We start from the raw sequence: 16,971 nt of genomic DNA on the forward strand, positions 1-16,971 counted from the left end.
AGCATTCCAGGATTTAGTGAACACATCTGCTTTTTTCCTATTCATTTTATATATCTGAGTCCTACTGCCATTTCCAGCTGAGTCCTCTTTGAAAACAATTATCTTTTAGGGGAGCTATTCCATCCTCTTGCTATTTTTCAGCTGTTTATCTTCTGGCCATTTCCAAATTCGTCATGTCTTCTGTAACATGTGGCAAGCATTTACTAAAGAAGTCTGTCTAATAGTACAAGAGACAGAGAATCTCACCTGTGGGTATTAGCATGAAGATAACTTTATAAAATACTCATGTGAGAACCAGGAAATACAGATATTTGCATACTCTTAGCCAATGCATCAACTCCCTCAAGATATTAACCATAAGATATTTATGACACATGGGCTGTGCCAACTAAATGTATATGATGCAACTAAAAAGTATCTGATTGACAGTAGGGTGCACTTGACTCTTTAAGGATAATGCTTCCTCTTTTGCTTCCTGACATCAGCAAGGGCTTAGCTGGCAGCTACATGTTAGGCTAACATCTTCAGGAAACGATATCCGCACCATCTCACTGTTGTCCGTTGCCAAACACATTTTACCCAGAAGAGCTGAGTTGTGGCTGCCTTCAACCTGGCATTTGGTGGGTTGCATCCCTGAAGTCCCATTTCATGGTAAATATGGTCTATGGGTGGCACAGATAACTCTTCAAGAGGTCAGACAAGAGGGGCAAATCCATACTTCAAGTTATACTAAAAGCTAAACATCGCAGCTAGTTCTCAATCCATATACTCTGTTGTTCTAGAAACAAACCGGTTGTCCATATGCTGTGCCTAATTCTTTGATCCACCATCAGGTTGTCTGGCCGATAGTACCACCCGAGGAGGCAGGATTTGCTTCTCCTTTCGGTCTTTGGTTCTGAGGAACCCTCGTTTCTATAAAGCAGGGGTGTAAATGTGTTTTCTCGCCAACCACAGGTCAAACGGCCCACTCATTTACTCTGCTTTCTTTCAGAGAACCCGGTAACAGCCGAGAGGGGTTGCTGGACACATCAGTAGGGGGTCATGACATTTGCAATACATATAATTCAAACAGATCAGGAAACTGGGGACATGGTTAAAGCCTCTGGTTTTCTGCTGGTGTCACTTTGGGAGAGCATCTCTGGACTTTATACAACTTGCACACTCTGTGATCAGAGGCAATGTGCTGAACGGTGCAGAAGCCAATTGACTGCCCCAACCTGACAAGCCCCGACAGGCAGGTGAGGCACTGTCCCAGCCTCTTCCTCCCCAGGACCCCCCACTGGGCAGGCATGCTTCTTGTTTACTCTGAGCAGCATAAGCTTTGAATTTGCCAAAAACAGGTGGAAATGACGGTATCTGCTGAACATCCTATCAGTCAATGGATGATAATCACTAGCGTTTTCGAGACACCATCATGCTGTCCACCTTGGTCCTGCGCCTCAGATTCTTTCCTCTACCAGGGCCTTGTGCTCCATGATGCTGACAATGAGTTAACTGATGACATCTTCCTTCTCTAAGTGAGTCATTTTAGACCACAAGATGCTGCATAAGAAATGATATAAAACTCTGGCTTTATTGCTAATGTACTCTGCTGGCAATGAGGTTAACATAGCATACTACAGAGATAACTATTATAGGAACAGTCTCCATGATTAGTAACCATTACAGTAGAAATAACAGGAATCTTTAAACTTGAGATACCAGGATGGTGTTCTCTTGTTGGACAGAAGGAAAGTCATGACAGTTATGAACGGGGTTAGCAGCAGGTACAGAAGACAGGCAGCAAGGTACCAGAAGTGACCAACATTAACATGTGAGTTTCTGGGAAGCCAAGGGGGTGGGTATTTGGAGGAAAGACCTAGAGAACCAGATGGCAGAGGGTCACGGCAGGGGGGAGAGAGTTTTGGCAGTGCCTGTTCACCAGCCAGTACCAAACTACTGAAATCTTTTCATAATTGAAGAGGTTAATTGTGGGGGGGGGGGAACCTATGTCATAATTTCAACAATAAAGATTAAATATATATATATATATGTGTGTGTATATATATATATATATATATATACACACATCCTATCTAATAAAAGACAAAAAGGGTAATTAACCGTACCTCCGCTACACCTCCCATTGGCTAATCAGCGAGATATGCAAATTAACTGCCAACAAAGATGGCGGCCGGCAGCCACGCAGCTGAAGCGAGCAGGAGGCTTACTTGCTCCAGTGATGGAGGAAGCCAAGGCTCCCCACCTGCTGCGGCCTGCTCTAAGCTCTGAAAACAACAGCTCCAAAAGCAACAAAGTTTTAATTATAGAAGCTAAACAAACCCCAGATGCCTGCTTTCAGCCAGCCATGGCCTCAGAGCTGGAGCCAACAGGATGGCAACAAAGTTTCAATTATAGAAGCCAAACAAACCCCAGATACCTGCTTTCAGCCAGCTTCAACCTTAGAGCTGGAAGCGCCAGTGATGGCAACCAAGTTTCAATTATAGAAGGTAAATAAGTCCCAGAATAAAAAAAGAAAAAGAAAAAAAGGAGAGGCTGGGAGCTTCAGTTGCCGGTCAGCCTGAAAACAGCCCTCAGCCCCTCACCCAGACTGGCCAGGCACCCCAGTGGGGACCCCCACCCTGAAGGGGGTGTGACCAGCTGCATACAGCCATCAGCCCCTCACCCAGGCTGGCCAGGCACCCCAGCGGGACCCCCAACCTGATCCAGGACACTTTTCAGGGCAAACCTGCCGGCCCCACCCATGCACCAGGCCTCTATCTTATATAGTAAAAGGGTAATATGCAAACTGACCCTAACAGCAGAAAGACTGGGAATGACTGGTCACTATGACACACACTGACCACCAGGGGGCAGATGCTCAATGCAGGAGCTGCCCTCTGGTGGTCAGTGCGCTCCCACATTGGAGAGCTCTGCTCAGCCACAAGCCAGGCTGATGGCTGCCAGCACAGCAGTGGTGGTGGGAGCCTCTCCTGCCTCCTCAGCAGCGCTAAGGATGTCCGACTGCAGCTTAGGTCTGCTCCCCGCTGGCAAGTGGACATCCCCCAAGGGCTTCCGGGATGCCAGAGGGATGTCTGATTTTAGCTTAGGCCCAATCCCCTGGGGAGCAGGCCTAAGCCAGCAGGTGGTCATCCCCCAAGGGGTCCCAGACTGAGAGAGGGCACAGGCCGGGCTGAGGGACCCCCCTCCCCCTCCGAGTGGACAAATTTTTGTGCATCAGGCCTCTAGTATATTCGTAATTGGTTAAACTGCTGAGCCAGCTAACTACCTATCCTAGCTGTGATAACTCAACACTCATCATGCTACTTAAATCCAATTAGGTGTTTGTTACTAAACACGGTAGTCATTAATTACAATGGGAATATAACAGGGGCATATTCTCACCCATGACTATATAATGTCACCAGGAATGTCAGGAATTTTTCAAGGAGATGTGGGATTAAACATGCATCACATGGTCATATACTTACAACAGCTGCAAAGATGTATTTCTGGTCTTTTTCTTGTAAAAAGAGCAGCACATCAGTTAGAAGTAGTGCTAGGATATCTTCAAAGAAAAAAGCTTTGTTAGTATCAATGAAGCAAACCACAGTTCAAATGCCGACATTAAATATTTTAAAAAATAAAAAGACTTTGTCTAATTATGAAACTTTGATAAAAATGCCTGCATTATAATAGCCAAAGATATTTTATAGATAACTTAACAGACAAGCTGTGTTTAGGTATGCGTGTTTATGTGTGTCACTGTAAGTATTGCTAAGTCTCCAGCAAATTTAATGTTGTAACTTTTACAAAGGAAGAGAAACATCCAATTAAACAAAAAGTTTTAATAGAATGGAGCAAGCTCTTTCCTTTATGAGAAAAAGGAAGTGCTAATTAAAAATGTTAGAGGGCAGCTTCTGCCTCAAATTATATATCAAAATCAGCTATTTCGTTCCATCTAAATCCTATACTTCCCTTACAAATTGTTCACAAGACCCCATCTTCTCTATACCAGTGACAGTTCTGACAGAGCTACCAAACTAATGATTCTGCAAAATGGATCAAGAGCAAACGATTGGACACGCAGGATCTATAGACAGTGCTTAATATCTTAGTTTGGTTAATGTTCTAATTGTGGTTAATGTTTAGGTGCCACATGGCAAGTTGCTGATCAACAAATCCCATTCCGGTCATTAGTGGCAACCACCAGCGAAACTTGACAATCCTCCAAAAGGGTTAACAACCTCTCAGTGTTTACCTGAGTGCATTGAAAACAAGGAGAGCAGACCAGAGGTTCTTAACCAGGCTGCGCAGCAGACTCACCTGCAAGCTTTTAAACACCTCTATACTTGAGCTTCACCCCCAAATCAATAAGCTCAGAATTTCTGGGGGGAGATAAGCAGTAGTAAATTTTTTAAGCTCCAGAGGCGATTCTAGCGTGTGGCCAGGGTTGAGAAAGCCTAGATCAGGCAAGATGCTAGCTACAGAATCAGCCCCTAAGAATATGAATAAACTGTTTTAGACTCAGACCAGATTAGTGGAGTCACGTTAATGCTGTTCGTACTGAGGAAGCATCTCAAGCAATGTAAACGTGTCTATTTTTTGCAATATGTTAGTTAGTACTGAACGTGACATTCAGAGTTCACCCCTCCCCACCCAGTCCTGAGCTGGTTGTGCAGGTGTACCACCCCACTTTAAATCACATTTGCCAGATTAACATTTGTGTGCCAACAATTAGCAGAATTCTCAGTTCCTTTGATTCAAACATCACAAACTTGGACAATCATAAGACATACATAAGGGCTTTTGCTTAGAGCTGCAAACTGCCACTAACGGTTCGTAGCATTGGCCACATTGCCTATGAATGTTCACAACTTGATCCTACAGGAATTTTCCCACTGACCAGGGCTTGTGCCTACATTTCTGAACGATTTATCTTTTGAAGATCTGTCCTCTGTTACATGAATATCACGTGTGAAAAAAGGGAGAAATCGGTCTGGGATTGCCACAGTACCTTTGAAACGGCCCGTAGCAGTTTTCCAAAAAACAAGGCCGTCATGTAATAAAGTCCTCTCTTTGCTTATCAGCGCCTGCTTCCTAAACACATCGCCGTTTTTGAGCTTGGTATATGTTTTGTTTTCGATCTTACTTAGGATCTCGAGCCATTTTTGGTTTTTCTCATATTCGCTGACTTTTAAATCCACTGCTGCAATCATGTCTCTTATTAGGCAAAGAGCTTTGCATAAGTCTTTATGTTCTTCCGTGTTTTCTGCGTGGGAAAAAGAAAGAAACGCGATACAATAAGCCAGAGAGCTAAGGGAGACAGTGTTTTCCTGTACTTTTAAATAAAGTTAAATGTATCATCCAAGCAGCAAAAGTCTCTGAACAAAAATGTTGGATTAAATTCAAATACCACATTATCACTGTGCACCCTCCTCCCAAAAGAACCATTAAAATATTTAACTATAAAAGATTTGCGTATCAGATGTGCTTCAGCTGAAACACTGTGAAAATAGGATGTCTGGTTTCTAGAGACTGGTTTGACCTTCCTCCTAGAGCAGGGAATGTCTTATATACAAGGTGGGGCAAACGTAGCCACAGTTGTGAGAATGCAAAACACAGCGTTTATTCCTGGGTTATGATTTATTAATTATTTTCTATATGAACAAGGTGGGGCAAAAGCACCTACAGTTGTGAGTACGCAAAACACAGCGTTTATTCTTGGATTGCTATTTATTAATTATTTTCCATCTGAATAACTGTAAACCTACTTTTGCCCCATCGTGTATACTAAGTTAGGCCTTCCCTTTACCTGCCCACACACAGGTAATCAAGTTATCCCCACACCAAGCTTCTTAGAACTTAACCAAGCCACAGGCCTAGGTTGAAGTCCTTTCATAAATTTGAGCTTCAAGATGCCTTGAATGGGCCTTAGACTCAATTGCTTTCTTGGATCCCTTCCTCCATAAAAATAATACTCAAAACTACATTTTACAAGTGCATTAGCAGGAAGATAAATATGTCAATAATACATATTAAACATTTTTTGAACTAAAAAAACTGGACCATGGCACTGTGCCTAGTGGCTCATGCCAACAGAGTAGATGATCACTGAGTCTAGTTGTTATTCTTTAAAACATTGGCCACCTGATCTTATCTCTGGATTATCTTAAGCAAAGGCTCTGGAGGAGTTTCTGGATCAGCCTCCTGAAACTCCAGATAAAACCGAATGTAGCTATTTTCTATATTTGAGGATTTAAAAAACCACCTAGTTGATGTTTATTGAGGCAAAATGAACTGAAGGGGAAAGTTTCAGGAGGCTAGAAGGCTAGCAGCAGAAATAAACACGAAGGAACAGCAGTCAAGTGGGATGAGAACAAGGACTCCAAAGGGCCTAAATGTTTTGAGTTCTAAATGTGTTAGATACATGAGGATCTGTCAGAAAAGCTCAAGGAAGAGATACAGACATTCATCTTCAACAAAGAGTCTTTCTCATTGCCCGTGAAAGGACACACCTCACTATTTTACTACGCCTACTGCCCAATAAGCAGCATACACCCTGCCCCCCACCAAAGTTCTTTCTAAAGAGCATATTTCATTGTAGGAAAGTTGAGTAAAGAAAGTCAATCTTGAGTTACAAGAGGTAAGGCCAAGAACAGGCTCAAAGTCTTGACCTTCAGGGACAAATTACTATCTTACAATAGCTTGCTACTCAAAGTATAGCAGCATCAGACTCACCTGGGAGTATTGTTAGAAACGCATACCTTGGGTTCTATCTCAGGCTAACTGAATCACAATCGACATGTAAGCAATCCCCAGGTGCAGGGTAACTCCTAATGAAGTTTGAGAAGCATTGCCATAATAGAGTCATGTGAACCATGTTCTCAGCAGCCAGAGAAAGAGAGAGACTGACCATTGGGAAGGTCTGACCCAAGGCGTGTGTGAGGAGCCATATGTCATAATTATCACGGTTGACACACACTAGGGAATCACTATTATTCATTCTCCCAGGAATGTGGCATGGGATGATTGTTGGAGCTGACTTAATACAATCTGACAAATGTGAGTCTGTGAGGTATTGTATATATGAACATCATACAAACTAAAAGTCTCAATTTTGTCATCATTCTTTTGCTGAAAACAAAATTTATAAGGTTTTTCTCTGTATATTGTGCTTCTATTTTCTTTTATATTATAAGGATCCATAAAAACGGGACACAAGGAATAGATGCTACTCACCTAGACCCCTACTCACCTAGACCCCTTCCCAAAAAAGAATGTGAGAGTTGACTTTTTTAGAGTTGGCATATAAAATCTCATTGGTCTTACGCAGTGTCTTGGGACGCCATTTCCATTATCTCTAAGTCAACTGATCATAATAAAGAGAATAAAAACAGCTCCCACTTATTGAGCACCTTGTCTATACCAGGCTCTGCACTGGGCACTTTCTGAGACAATCTCACTTGATCCTCACAATTCCGTAAGAGAGGATTATTATTCTCACTTGGCAGTGCAGAAAACGGAGGCCCATTTAATTAACTTGCCCAACTAATGAGCGGCAGAACCAAGTAAAGGCAATAGCAATGCAAGTTTACGTAACTACAAACCCAGCCCATGTTAATACAACACACTAACCTCCAATAATAATACACTCAAAATTGACAAGCTAACATTTGGAACTGGCAATTTTATTGATTCATTCATTGCACTGCTATGTGTTTGTTTATTGATAGGCTACTCTTGACCAACCACTGCACGAGGCATTGAAGATCCAACTGTGAACCAGACAGACACAGGCCTTCTAGATCCCCGCAGGAGCTTACAGTCCAGCCATGTGCATTAATAGCTCCTTAAGGGATACCCAGATGTTACTCTCTGGAACTTAATGAATTAACAAGGTCAAAAATAGCTCCTTCATAAATCATCCTCAATCTAATAATTCATTGTTTAGGAGAGTTGACATTTGTTGCTAGGATCAATCACATATGTTTCAACAAACAGCAGGAAGGTAGCAAGAAGATGAGGATGAAGAGGTAGTAAGAAGATCTGGATATGGAAAGACTGCAGAAGAGAAAGGCAGGGTCAAAGTTTGGGCTGCTTGGAGGACTTTAGACTATTGGCCAAGCCACATTATAAAAGGTAACTTTTCAAAATAGATCCAAATCCTAAGGCTTTAACAGTTTTTCCATAATGGAAATCTTTATGAATCAGAGGCCACAAGCATTTATAGGTCTTTACAACACCTCAGGCATGTTTCAAAGTAATGAAAGAGGCAAATGTTTGTCCCAGAAGTCATCACTCACCCTTTGTGTACTGCAATATCCTCTCCACTAACACGGGGTACTTGGTGATGCGCTGAGTGACTAGCAGGATGCATTCTGGAATTCCTCGGCGTCGAGCCAAAAGATTACTATTTCGGAGCTTAAAAAAAAGACATATATTTTTATATTCACAAACTCTATCCATATTTTCTAAATAGATGTGAATTTAATTATACAGAGAATCGGCAACAGCATACTTCTATTCAGACACAATACAATACACATTAATTGAAAATTGATGCATTGTCATTAACTTGTATACTTTGTCATTAATTTCAATAATCCAGCTCTCCAAGATTTCAAGAAGTTTTAAGTTGCTCTGATGTATTTGTAATTAATTCCAAATGTGAGTAAACTCCAATACATATAAGTGTTAAGATTCATGAACAGCAAAAGTTTTGAAAAAATACTCAGAAATCAAAGTTAGAGTTTGAGTATGAGTTTGACATTAACTACATTTTTCCAATAGGGCGTCCTCTTTATGTGTTGTTATTCACCATGGAATTTTAAAGTTCCCTCTAATCAGGGCAACTTTTTCTAAAAATTTCAGAGTATTCTTTAAGTTTTCAAATTCTCAAATACATGTATGTGGGAAGAAAACAAAAGGAGGAGAATCTGATAGAATTTTTTAAATGTTAGATAAAAATTTGGGATCCATGAAATGCTAAAGGACAAATTTCTTTAACAAATAAATTAGATGCAAAAAAAAAAAGGAAAGGGGAATGTTCAAATTTTAAAAAGATTAAAAAGGTGTAACCCTCATATATAATTGTGAACCTTGGATAGATCCTGATTTAAGCAATTCAATTTTATGAAATAATCAGGAAATCCAAATATTAGCCAGCTGTTGAAAAATATTAAAGAATTATTGTTCATTTATCTAAGCATGATAATGTCTCTGTAATTTTTTAAAAGATTATATTGTTTAGAGATACACATGAAGTGATGATGAGTCATGGATTTGCTTCAAGCTAATTCAGTGGGAGTGGAAGGATTCTGTCCTTATTTATACTATGATTCTTCTGATGTTTAACTTGTCAGGGCATGAAAGAGCTTCACAGGATATTGCAAAGGTGCTCATAAGCTTGGAGGACATGACTTCACAAATAACAAGCTACAAAAGAAAATGATTTAGAAGAAATATTTTACTAACATAGAAAAAACGACTTTCCATCTTGGCCACAAACCTATTAGTACTTCCTTCTAAAACAGCATCTAGATGTGAAACTTAGTGAGGTTACATAAGAAATAAGCATGAACTACTTTCCCAAACTGGATTACCACTGTATGATAGAGTTTTAAAATACTTGCCTTAATAAAATTCTGAAACTTTTTATTTTGCTGGAGTTCTTTAAATAGGCTGACAGCTTCTTTGTGATGGCTACAGAATTCACCGTATATTTTCTTCATTGTATTTGCATTTTCTTCTGAAAACTGAGAATAACAGTTCAGTGATGGTTTATAAATTGAGTCAGTTCTGAACACAAAAGGAAAAATGAAATTTTCATATATTTCAATACATTCTTTTCAAATAAAGAATAAAGATCATGATTTCTAGAGCTCAATGCTGATGAGCATATCCTATCTAAAAGGAGGGAATATGCTAATTGACTGCCCCGCCATCAAAGATAGCAGCACCCACAGCCAATAAGGAGGGAATATGCTAATTGACCGCCATGCCCTCAAAGATGGCAGCACCCACAACCAAAAGATGGCTGGCAGGGGAGGGCAGTTGTGGGTGATCAGGTCTGCAGGGGAGGGCAGTTGGGGGCAACCGGGCCAGCAGGAGAAGGCAGTTGGGGGCAACTGGGCCGACAGGGGAGGGCAGTTGGGGGCGATTGGACCAGCAGGGGAGCAGTTAGGTGTCAATCAGGCAGGCAGAAGCAGTTAGGGGCAATCAGGCAGGCAGGCAGGCAAGCGGTTGGGAGCCAGCAGTCCCGGTTGTGAGAGGGATGTCCGATCCCACAGGGATCGGGCCTAAACCGGCAGTTGGGACATCCCCCAAGGGGTCCCAGATTGGAGAGGGTGCAGGCTGAGCTGAGGGGGACACACACACACACACACACACACACACACACACACACACACTCCAGTGCACGATTTTTGTGCACCGGGCCTCTAGTCTTAAAATAATGGCCTATTTATTAATCTATAAATAGACAATAATTTTGGAATATTCTGTTTGTCTATTAATGGGCCTGCTTCTTAGCAATATTATAAATGTTTTATAAAAGCAGCTCATGATACTTTATTGGCCTTTTCATGGCATATGAACAAATAAACTATTTCACTATTAAAAAAAGTATAAAATCATGGAACTTCTGAACACAATCACTTCTCTTTTTCAATTAAAATAAAAGAAAGTAGTCAAGAGGTAAAGGGAAGACAGTAATCTAATGTGATTATATTATACTGAACTAATTCAATTACCAAATAGCCAAATAAAAAACATTTGATATAATTTATTCTTTTTGTAGTCTTCGTGACTTCAACTTATAGTTTGAATATTTTTGTAGATTGAAGAAAGGATTATGTGGCAACATTTGGGGACCTCTCACTGGCTGGCATGTACACTGGCTAAGGGACCATGTCCATGGACTCAGCCCTCAGTCGGGAATTTGATTTCTGTCAGCACATCACAAATAGATCAAGAGGCAGGTAATTAATCATTGGCCAAGATAAAGGAGAAAGATGGATAACTAGGGTGCCAATTAATTAACTGATGGAGAGAAGCAGAGATGTGGGATACGTGTTTCAATAAGCTTGACATATAGAACAACCTCTGTTTCCCAGGCATGAACTCTGAGGCTTTCATGGTAGCAGATCTATCTGCCTCCTCCAAAACGAGCCAGTGCTTGCCTTGAAGATGTTGGTAAGACTATCACAGGCCCACTGGGGAGCCACATTATTGGAAAGCCATCACAATAAGAAGCTTAAATAGAATTTTCATAAAGGGATTTACTTGTGGCTGTGACTCCTGGTGGAGGTAGTGATAGGGCCAGTCCCTGGCTTTATGAAACTTTCAGGCATCAGTCATATAAACTAACATCAAATAAAAGAATAGCAATCAAAATCATCTGTCAATCAAAGTGAAATTAATTCCAGTTCTCCATCGGTGTTTAATACTGTAGAGAATCTGCAAACCTTTCCGTTTCTGAGGTTAGGACCTTTAAACCTCTCTTACCTGTTGGACTAGAATATCTCCAATCCGGTTAATGACGAAATTCCTGTCATTGTCAGCACAGGATTCCTGCCTCCGCTCCTTCATGCTATAGAAGAAATGCCTATGAATTTCAAGTAACTCATCCAAGCAGGGGAAGATTTTATCCACAGTGCTGTGGTCCAGCTGCAGCTCCTCCTTCATCCCTTTCCTGAAGATCTCAGACATGATGAAGAGGGTCTGGATGTGATGCATTTCCGTTTGCATTAGCTCTGAAACACGGGAGCAGAAACAGGCTTTGAAAACAAGAATCCCTACGGACCTAAATTAGTAGCTAAACACTATACGTCACACAAATTAAAAAGAGGAAATATTTAAAAATAACCTTTTTCCACTATAAAAGTCAGCATCAATTAAACATTAATGCAAGCTTAAATTAATCAACATTTTCTGTTTTTCCAGATATAAGAAGATAAATTCAAGCCCAATACTTAAGAATCCAATGTATCTGAAACTCTCATAACATAACCAGCTAGCGTCTTTAGGTACCTTTAGCTAGGAGCTGGTCTTACTCTTCCCTGAGTGCTCTCTGAAATATAACTTAGCATGTCTCAGTTTTTCTGTTTGTTTTGTTGTGTTGTGTGTGTTGTGTGTGTTGTTGTTGTTGTTGTTGTTGTTGTTGTTGTTGTTTGGGGGAGAGGATGGTTGTTTTTTGCATTGAGTAGGAGCGCAATTAATTTGGTGAATTAAATTGAATTAAATATAATAAAGTTCCTGAAAGCAGACAATAATAGACCCTTTCTATTACTAGATCAGTCTCTAAAATTCCACTTTCTTTAGGGAAAACAATGTATCATGATCAAGGAACATCATCAAGGAAGTAAAAAGATAACCCATAAAATGGGAGAAAATATTTACAAATCATACACCTGGTAAGGGACTTGTGTCCAGAATATATAAATAACTCTCACAACAACAACAATAAACACACTTCAAAAATAGGCAAAATATTTAAATAGATATTTCTTCAAACATATACAAGTGGCCAATAATTACATCATTAGCTATCAAGGAAATGCAAATCAAAACCAAAGTGAGATACGACTACACACATACTAGGATAATTGTAATTTAAAAAGATGGACAATAAAGAAGTGTTGGTGAGGTGAGGATGTGGCTAAGTAGGAGGGGAAAATCGAGAATGACTACTAATGGGTACAAGCTTTCCTTTTGGAGCCATGATAATCCCATGGAATTAAATAGCAGTTGATGGTTGCACAACTTTGTGAATATACTAAAAACCATTAGGTTCACTGTAAAGGGGTGAACTTTATGGTATGTAAATTAAATCTCAACTTTAAGAATACAACATGAGAGAAAATAGTAATTCACAATTTGTAGAAGCACCACAAGTCCTAGATTAGTTTCTCCAAACTCACATGTTTTAAGAAAGAATCTAAAATGTCAACAATAAAAATAAATTAATTAAATATTAGCCATGGAGGGTAAACAAATCTAAATGTAGCTTTATTATTTTATCATCAACAAAAAATCTCTTTAATTGGGAACCCACTAACTTTACATTCTTTTCTACCATGTTTCAGTGCTAAACACATAACCATATCATTTCATTTAATCCTTTAGTCTATCTATCATGATCCCAAAGTAGAAATGATTTCCCTCATCTTTAAAAGACAATAAAGAAGGTGAAGGAATTTTCCCAGAATCCAAGCCTTTCTGACACAAAGGCCATGCTGTGAACTACCCTACATGATAAATTCATCCAAAATGGGTTAGGTTCTTTTTAATAATATATGAAATCAAGAGGAAAGTGAAGAAAAATTACAGTATAATACAAATTGCATGAGAAATACTGGCAGCATCTTCCTTTCCATAGTAACTCCTACCAATGCAGCTCTGGACAGACTTCAAGCACGCTTACATAGCATCTCACCTGGCCTGCATAACCACCCAGGAGAGAAGGGGTCCTCATTTGCCAATGGACTCTTTGGGCCACACTTGCATACAGGCATACCTTGTTTTATTGTGCTTTGCTTTATTGTGCATTTATTACAGATTGAAGGCAAGATCCTCCACCAGCAAAACAATTATGACTCACTTTATTGCGATATTTGCTTTATTGTGGTGGTCTGGCACTGAACCTGAAATATCTCCGAGGTCTGCCTATACATGGGATCAGTGAAAACTAAGAGCTAATCTTATCTTTCAAATAGGGTGTCTTCTTGGAACTACTATTTAGCATCTACTTTGTACTTGAAAATTTTTTCAACCTCATTTTTTCCTAACTAGTGCATAATTGAACTTCCCCTGACTCAGACTGCCGCCACCTCACATGACATGAAATAGTAAATGTCAGCAGAGTGTAACTCCATAGGCAGGACTGCATCACACCGTCACACACTGCCCTAATCCAGGTGCTGCCCCTCCCATTGCAGCTTACCTGATTGGCAACCTCTGGTGCGTGCGGGAAAATTACAGTGTCATATATATAATAGCCCTGTCCACCCTACATCAACATATGTGAAATTTTCCCGCGATTCTTATAATAGCAGAGGTAAATAAATGTACATAGGCCATGCTTAAGTAAACTTGAAAAGGGTATAAGAAATAAAATCTGCTTTGTATCAGGTACACTCAATGCCTCATTTAATCTTCACAACATTTTAAACCTGAGTATCATTATTCCCACTTTACAGATGGAGACACTGAGGTCCGGGTGAATTAAACAATTTGTCAGAAATTAAGTAACTAGAAAATGGTAGCATTTGGCCCTAGCTGGTTTGGCTCAGTGGACAGAGCACTGGACTGCGGACTGGAAGGTCCTGGGTTCGATCCTGGTCAAGGGCACATGCTCGGGTTGCAGGCTCAATCCCCAGTAGGGGGCGTGCAGGAGGCAGCCGATCAATGATACTCTCTTATCATTGATGTTTCTGTCTCTCTCTCCCTCTCCCTTCCTCTCTGAAATCAATAAAAATATATTTAAAAATATATATATAGATAAAAATCACATTGAGAAAGTTGCTTAAAAAAGAAAAAAAAAAGAAAATGGTAGAATTTGGATTTGAACTCAGGTCTGAATGGTTTCAAAGTCCAGGTTTTTCCCTCCATATGACATTGCTTCACCCAAGGAGCACATCTGAAAAGCTTACCAAAAATGACATCCTGTCTTTTGATGACATCCTTCTCCTGCCTACTGCAAAATGAGGGGTCCACCACAAGACTCCACGACTCGGCTTCAAACTCCTGGGCATCACTGCTGAGGTCACTCCACAGAGAAGAATCCACGACATCTAATGTGGTTTCGGAAAAGTCAAACGTGGAGTAACATGTGAAACACAAACAGACCTTCACCAGTACCCACGTTTATGGATTCATCACACTAAATACTGTGCTATCAACAGAGAAACAACTAAGCCAAAATACTGTTGATATGGAGTTGAGACATCTGAAAACCAAAACTGCGCTCATGAAAGCAAAGAATCGTATATTAACACAATGGTTGTGTATATACTAAAAAAAGGGCATTTGAAGATTCTTTTGTTTGTTTGTTTTGGCTCGTTCTGTTTTAGTTTTAGTTTTACTTTTGGTAACCTTCGGAGTCCATGCGTGCTTACAGAATCTTGAACACAGAATCTTTTGCCCTGGGCTGTTTTGCACTATTTACTCAAATTTGAATCTTGTTCTTGTCCCTTTATTTTCTCTTTTCTTGGCTTGCTGTCCTTAATATAAACATGACACATGGTGTCAGGACTCAAGTCACGTGAGCACAAGAGTTTTCTGACAGAATTTGACAACACATACACACACACCCTTCCAGAAAACAAAGTGCTGTTTGTCCAAATAGCAATCCTAAAAATGATTCCAGCTCAGAGCAATAAACATGATATGACAATGAATTTAAAGTCTTAAGTTTAAAATAAAAGAAACAGATTCCTGGGGCAGAGTCCACACCTTTCTTTTGTCACGACTTTCCTTTCATTCAGTTTTCTTTCACTTATTGACAGAACTTGGATATGATAAGTAATTCCCCACATTAAGTCCTATCCTACAAAATATGCTCTTTAAAAAAATGTTTTTATTTCCCAAGAAGTGGGAGGCAACAGATGGCAATAAATATCCCAGAGTTCCAAGAAAGTCCTTTCTTAACTAATTTAAATATAATCTTTTTAATCTATAATCCTATAGATTATAATCTATAATCTATTTCAATTCCATTAATAGCTGTAAAACTTTTTGAAAGAATAACAAACACAATGTATGCCATTCTCATCATTATATTTATGACATATGTCCACTAAAAAATACATCATATTTCCTTGGTCACTCTATGAAAATCTTCTTTGGGTCTAAATTTTCTTTTTTTCCTTTCTTTCTCTCTTTCTTTCTTACTTTCTTTTTCTTTTTTTTAGAAAAACCTATAGCAAAGAGACACCATGAAACAGAATTCTTTTAAAAAGAACAAAGAATATTTTTTCAATCTTATATCCTTCAGAAAATATTCCTTTGGGCAAATGCTCACAGAAACACCAGTACATGCAAACATCTTTTTCTCACCTTCCATTAAGAAAGAATCCGTGGAGGGTGATGAGCCCATGGACTGTAAGAGCTCATCGGAATGAGACCTGCTTCTCCAGGCGTTCCCGTCACTCTCGGACTCCAAGGATGTGCCTGGCCTCCTGCAGTGGAGGGAGGGAGAAGAGTTAGCCCAACAGCGGCCCTGGGGTGAGAAGATGTAAAACCACACTGACTTACCTGTCCAAGGTGGTGCCGGGAACGCTTCTGGACAACGGATGGGCCGGCCCCGCAGTGTCTTTCCTCCCGGCCGGCAATCCGATGGGCATGGAGGAAGAAGGGTGCAAGGAGAGACCAGCCAGGGGGGCGTCTCTAAATGAAGAATCTGGAAATCAGAATGGATGCTTCATGTGTTTTCATAGAGGGCAGTAACTACGAGAAGTACAGGTAGTCGCTTAAAAGCCAGAAAGCTGAACACTCAACGGCCGCTTCTAGCATTTCGCATGCTCAGCCTGGAAACCAGTTCCCTCCACATCCCGACACCTGCTTCCAATGTCCCTTCCATGTCACACCCTCCTGACAGCAGGGCTGCAGGCCTGCTCCAGCACATCCACTGGGAGACTGTGGGCGGCTGGGATAACACAAACAAACACGAAAATGGAACAGGGAAACACACCGGGGCAGCTTTCTCATAAACCACTGCTTGCCCTCCCCGGAGCCAGCTTCGAAGAAGCCAACGTGTCATTAGCACTATGACTAGAGTGCATAGTGTGTGTATAAGCAAGCACACGCGCACACAGAGCCTGTCAATGGATTGGAATGACGCTGGGGAGCCTGTGTCTTTATGGTCTAAGAATTTCAGACAAATAAAAGCCAAGCTGAGCCCATGGACCGTGAAAGCTCATCAGAATGAGACCTGTTTCTCCGGGTCTCACATACTGAAAACTAAATAATGCTTCAGTGCCTTTCGAGTCA

General features: G+C 40.4%; 1 protein-coding gene across 9 annotated transcripts in view; it reads right to left on the reverse strand.

The window, feature by feature from the left end:
- Nucleotides 1-16,971, reverse strand: part of ARHGEF28 (Rho guanine nucleotide exchange factor 28) — a 263,386-nt gene that overhangs the window by 48,664 nt on the left and 197,751 nt on the right. For all 9 annotated transcript variants that reach the window (XM_059694332.1, XM_059694331.1, XM_059694328.1 and 6 more), the window contains 8 exons: nucleotides 16,237-16,381; nucleotides 16,039-16,160; nucleotides 14,634-14,774; nucleotides 11,488-11,735; nucleotides 9,615-9,737; nucleotides 8,286-8,403; nucleotides 4,997-5,251; nucleotides 3,471-3,547 (listed from right to left, as the gene is read on the reverse strand). In XM_059694332.1, the coding sequence (XP_059550315.1) occupies nucleotides 3,471-3,547; nucleotides 4,997-5,251; nucleotides 8,286-8,403; nucleotides 9,615-9,737; nucleotides 11,488-11,735; nucleotides 14,634-14,774; nucleotides 16,039-16,160; nucleotides 16,237-16,381 (1,229 nt within the window). The remainder of the gene's footprint in view (nucleotides 1-3,470; nucleotides 3,548-4,996; nucleotides 5,252-8,285; nucleotides 8,404-9,614; nucleotides 9,738-11,487; nucleotides 11,736-14,633; nucleotides 14,775-16,038; nucleotides 16,161-16,236; nucleotides 16,382-16,971) is intronic.

This window comes from Myotis daubentonii, chromosome 4, assembly GCF_963259705.1.
Source record: "Myotis daubentonii chromosome 4, mMyoDau2.1, whole genome shotgun sequence".
Taxonomy (NCBI): domain Eukaryota; kingdom Metazoa; phylum Chordata; class Mammalia; order Chiroptera; family Vespertilionidae; genus Myotis; species Myotis daubentonii.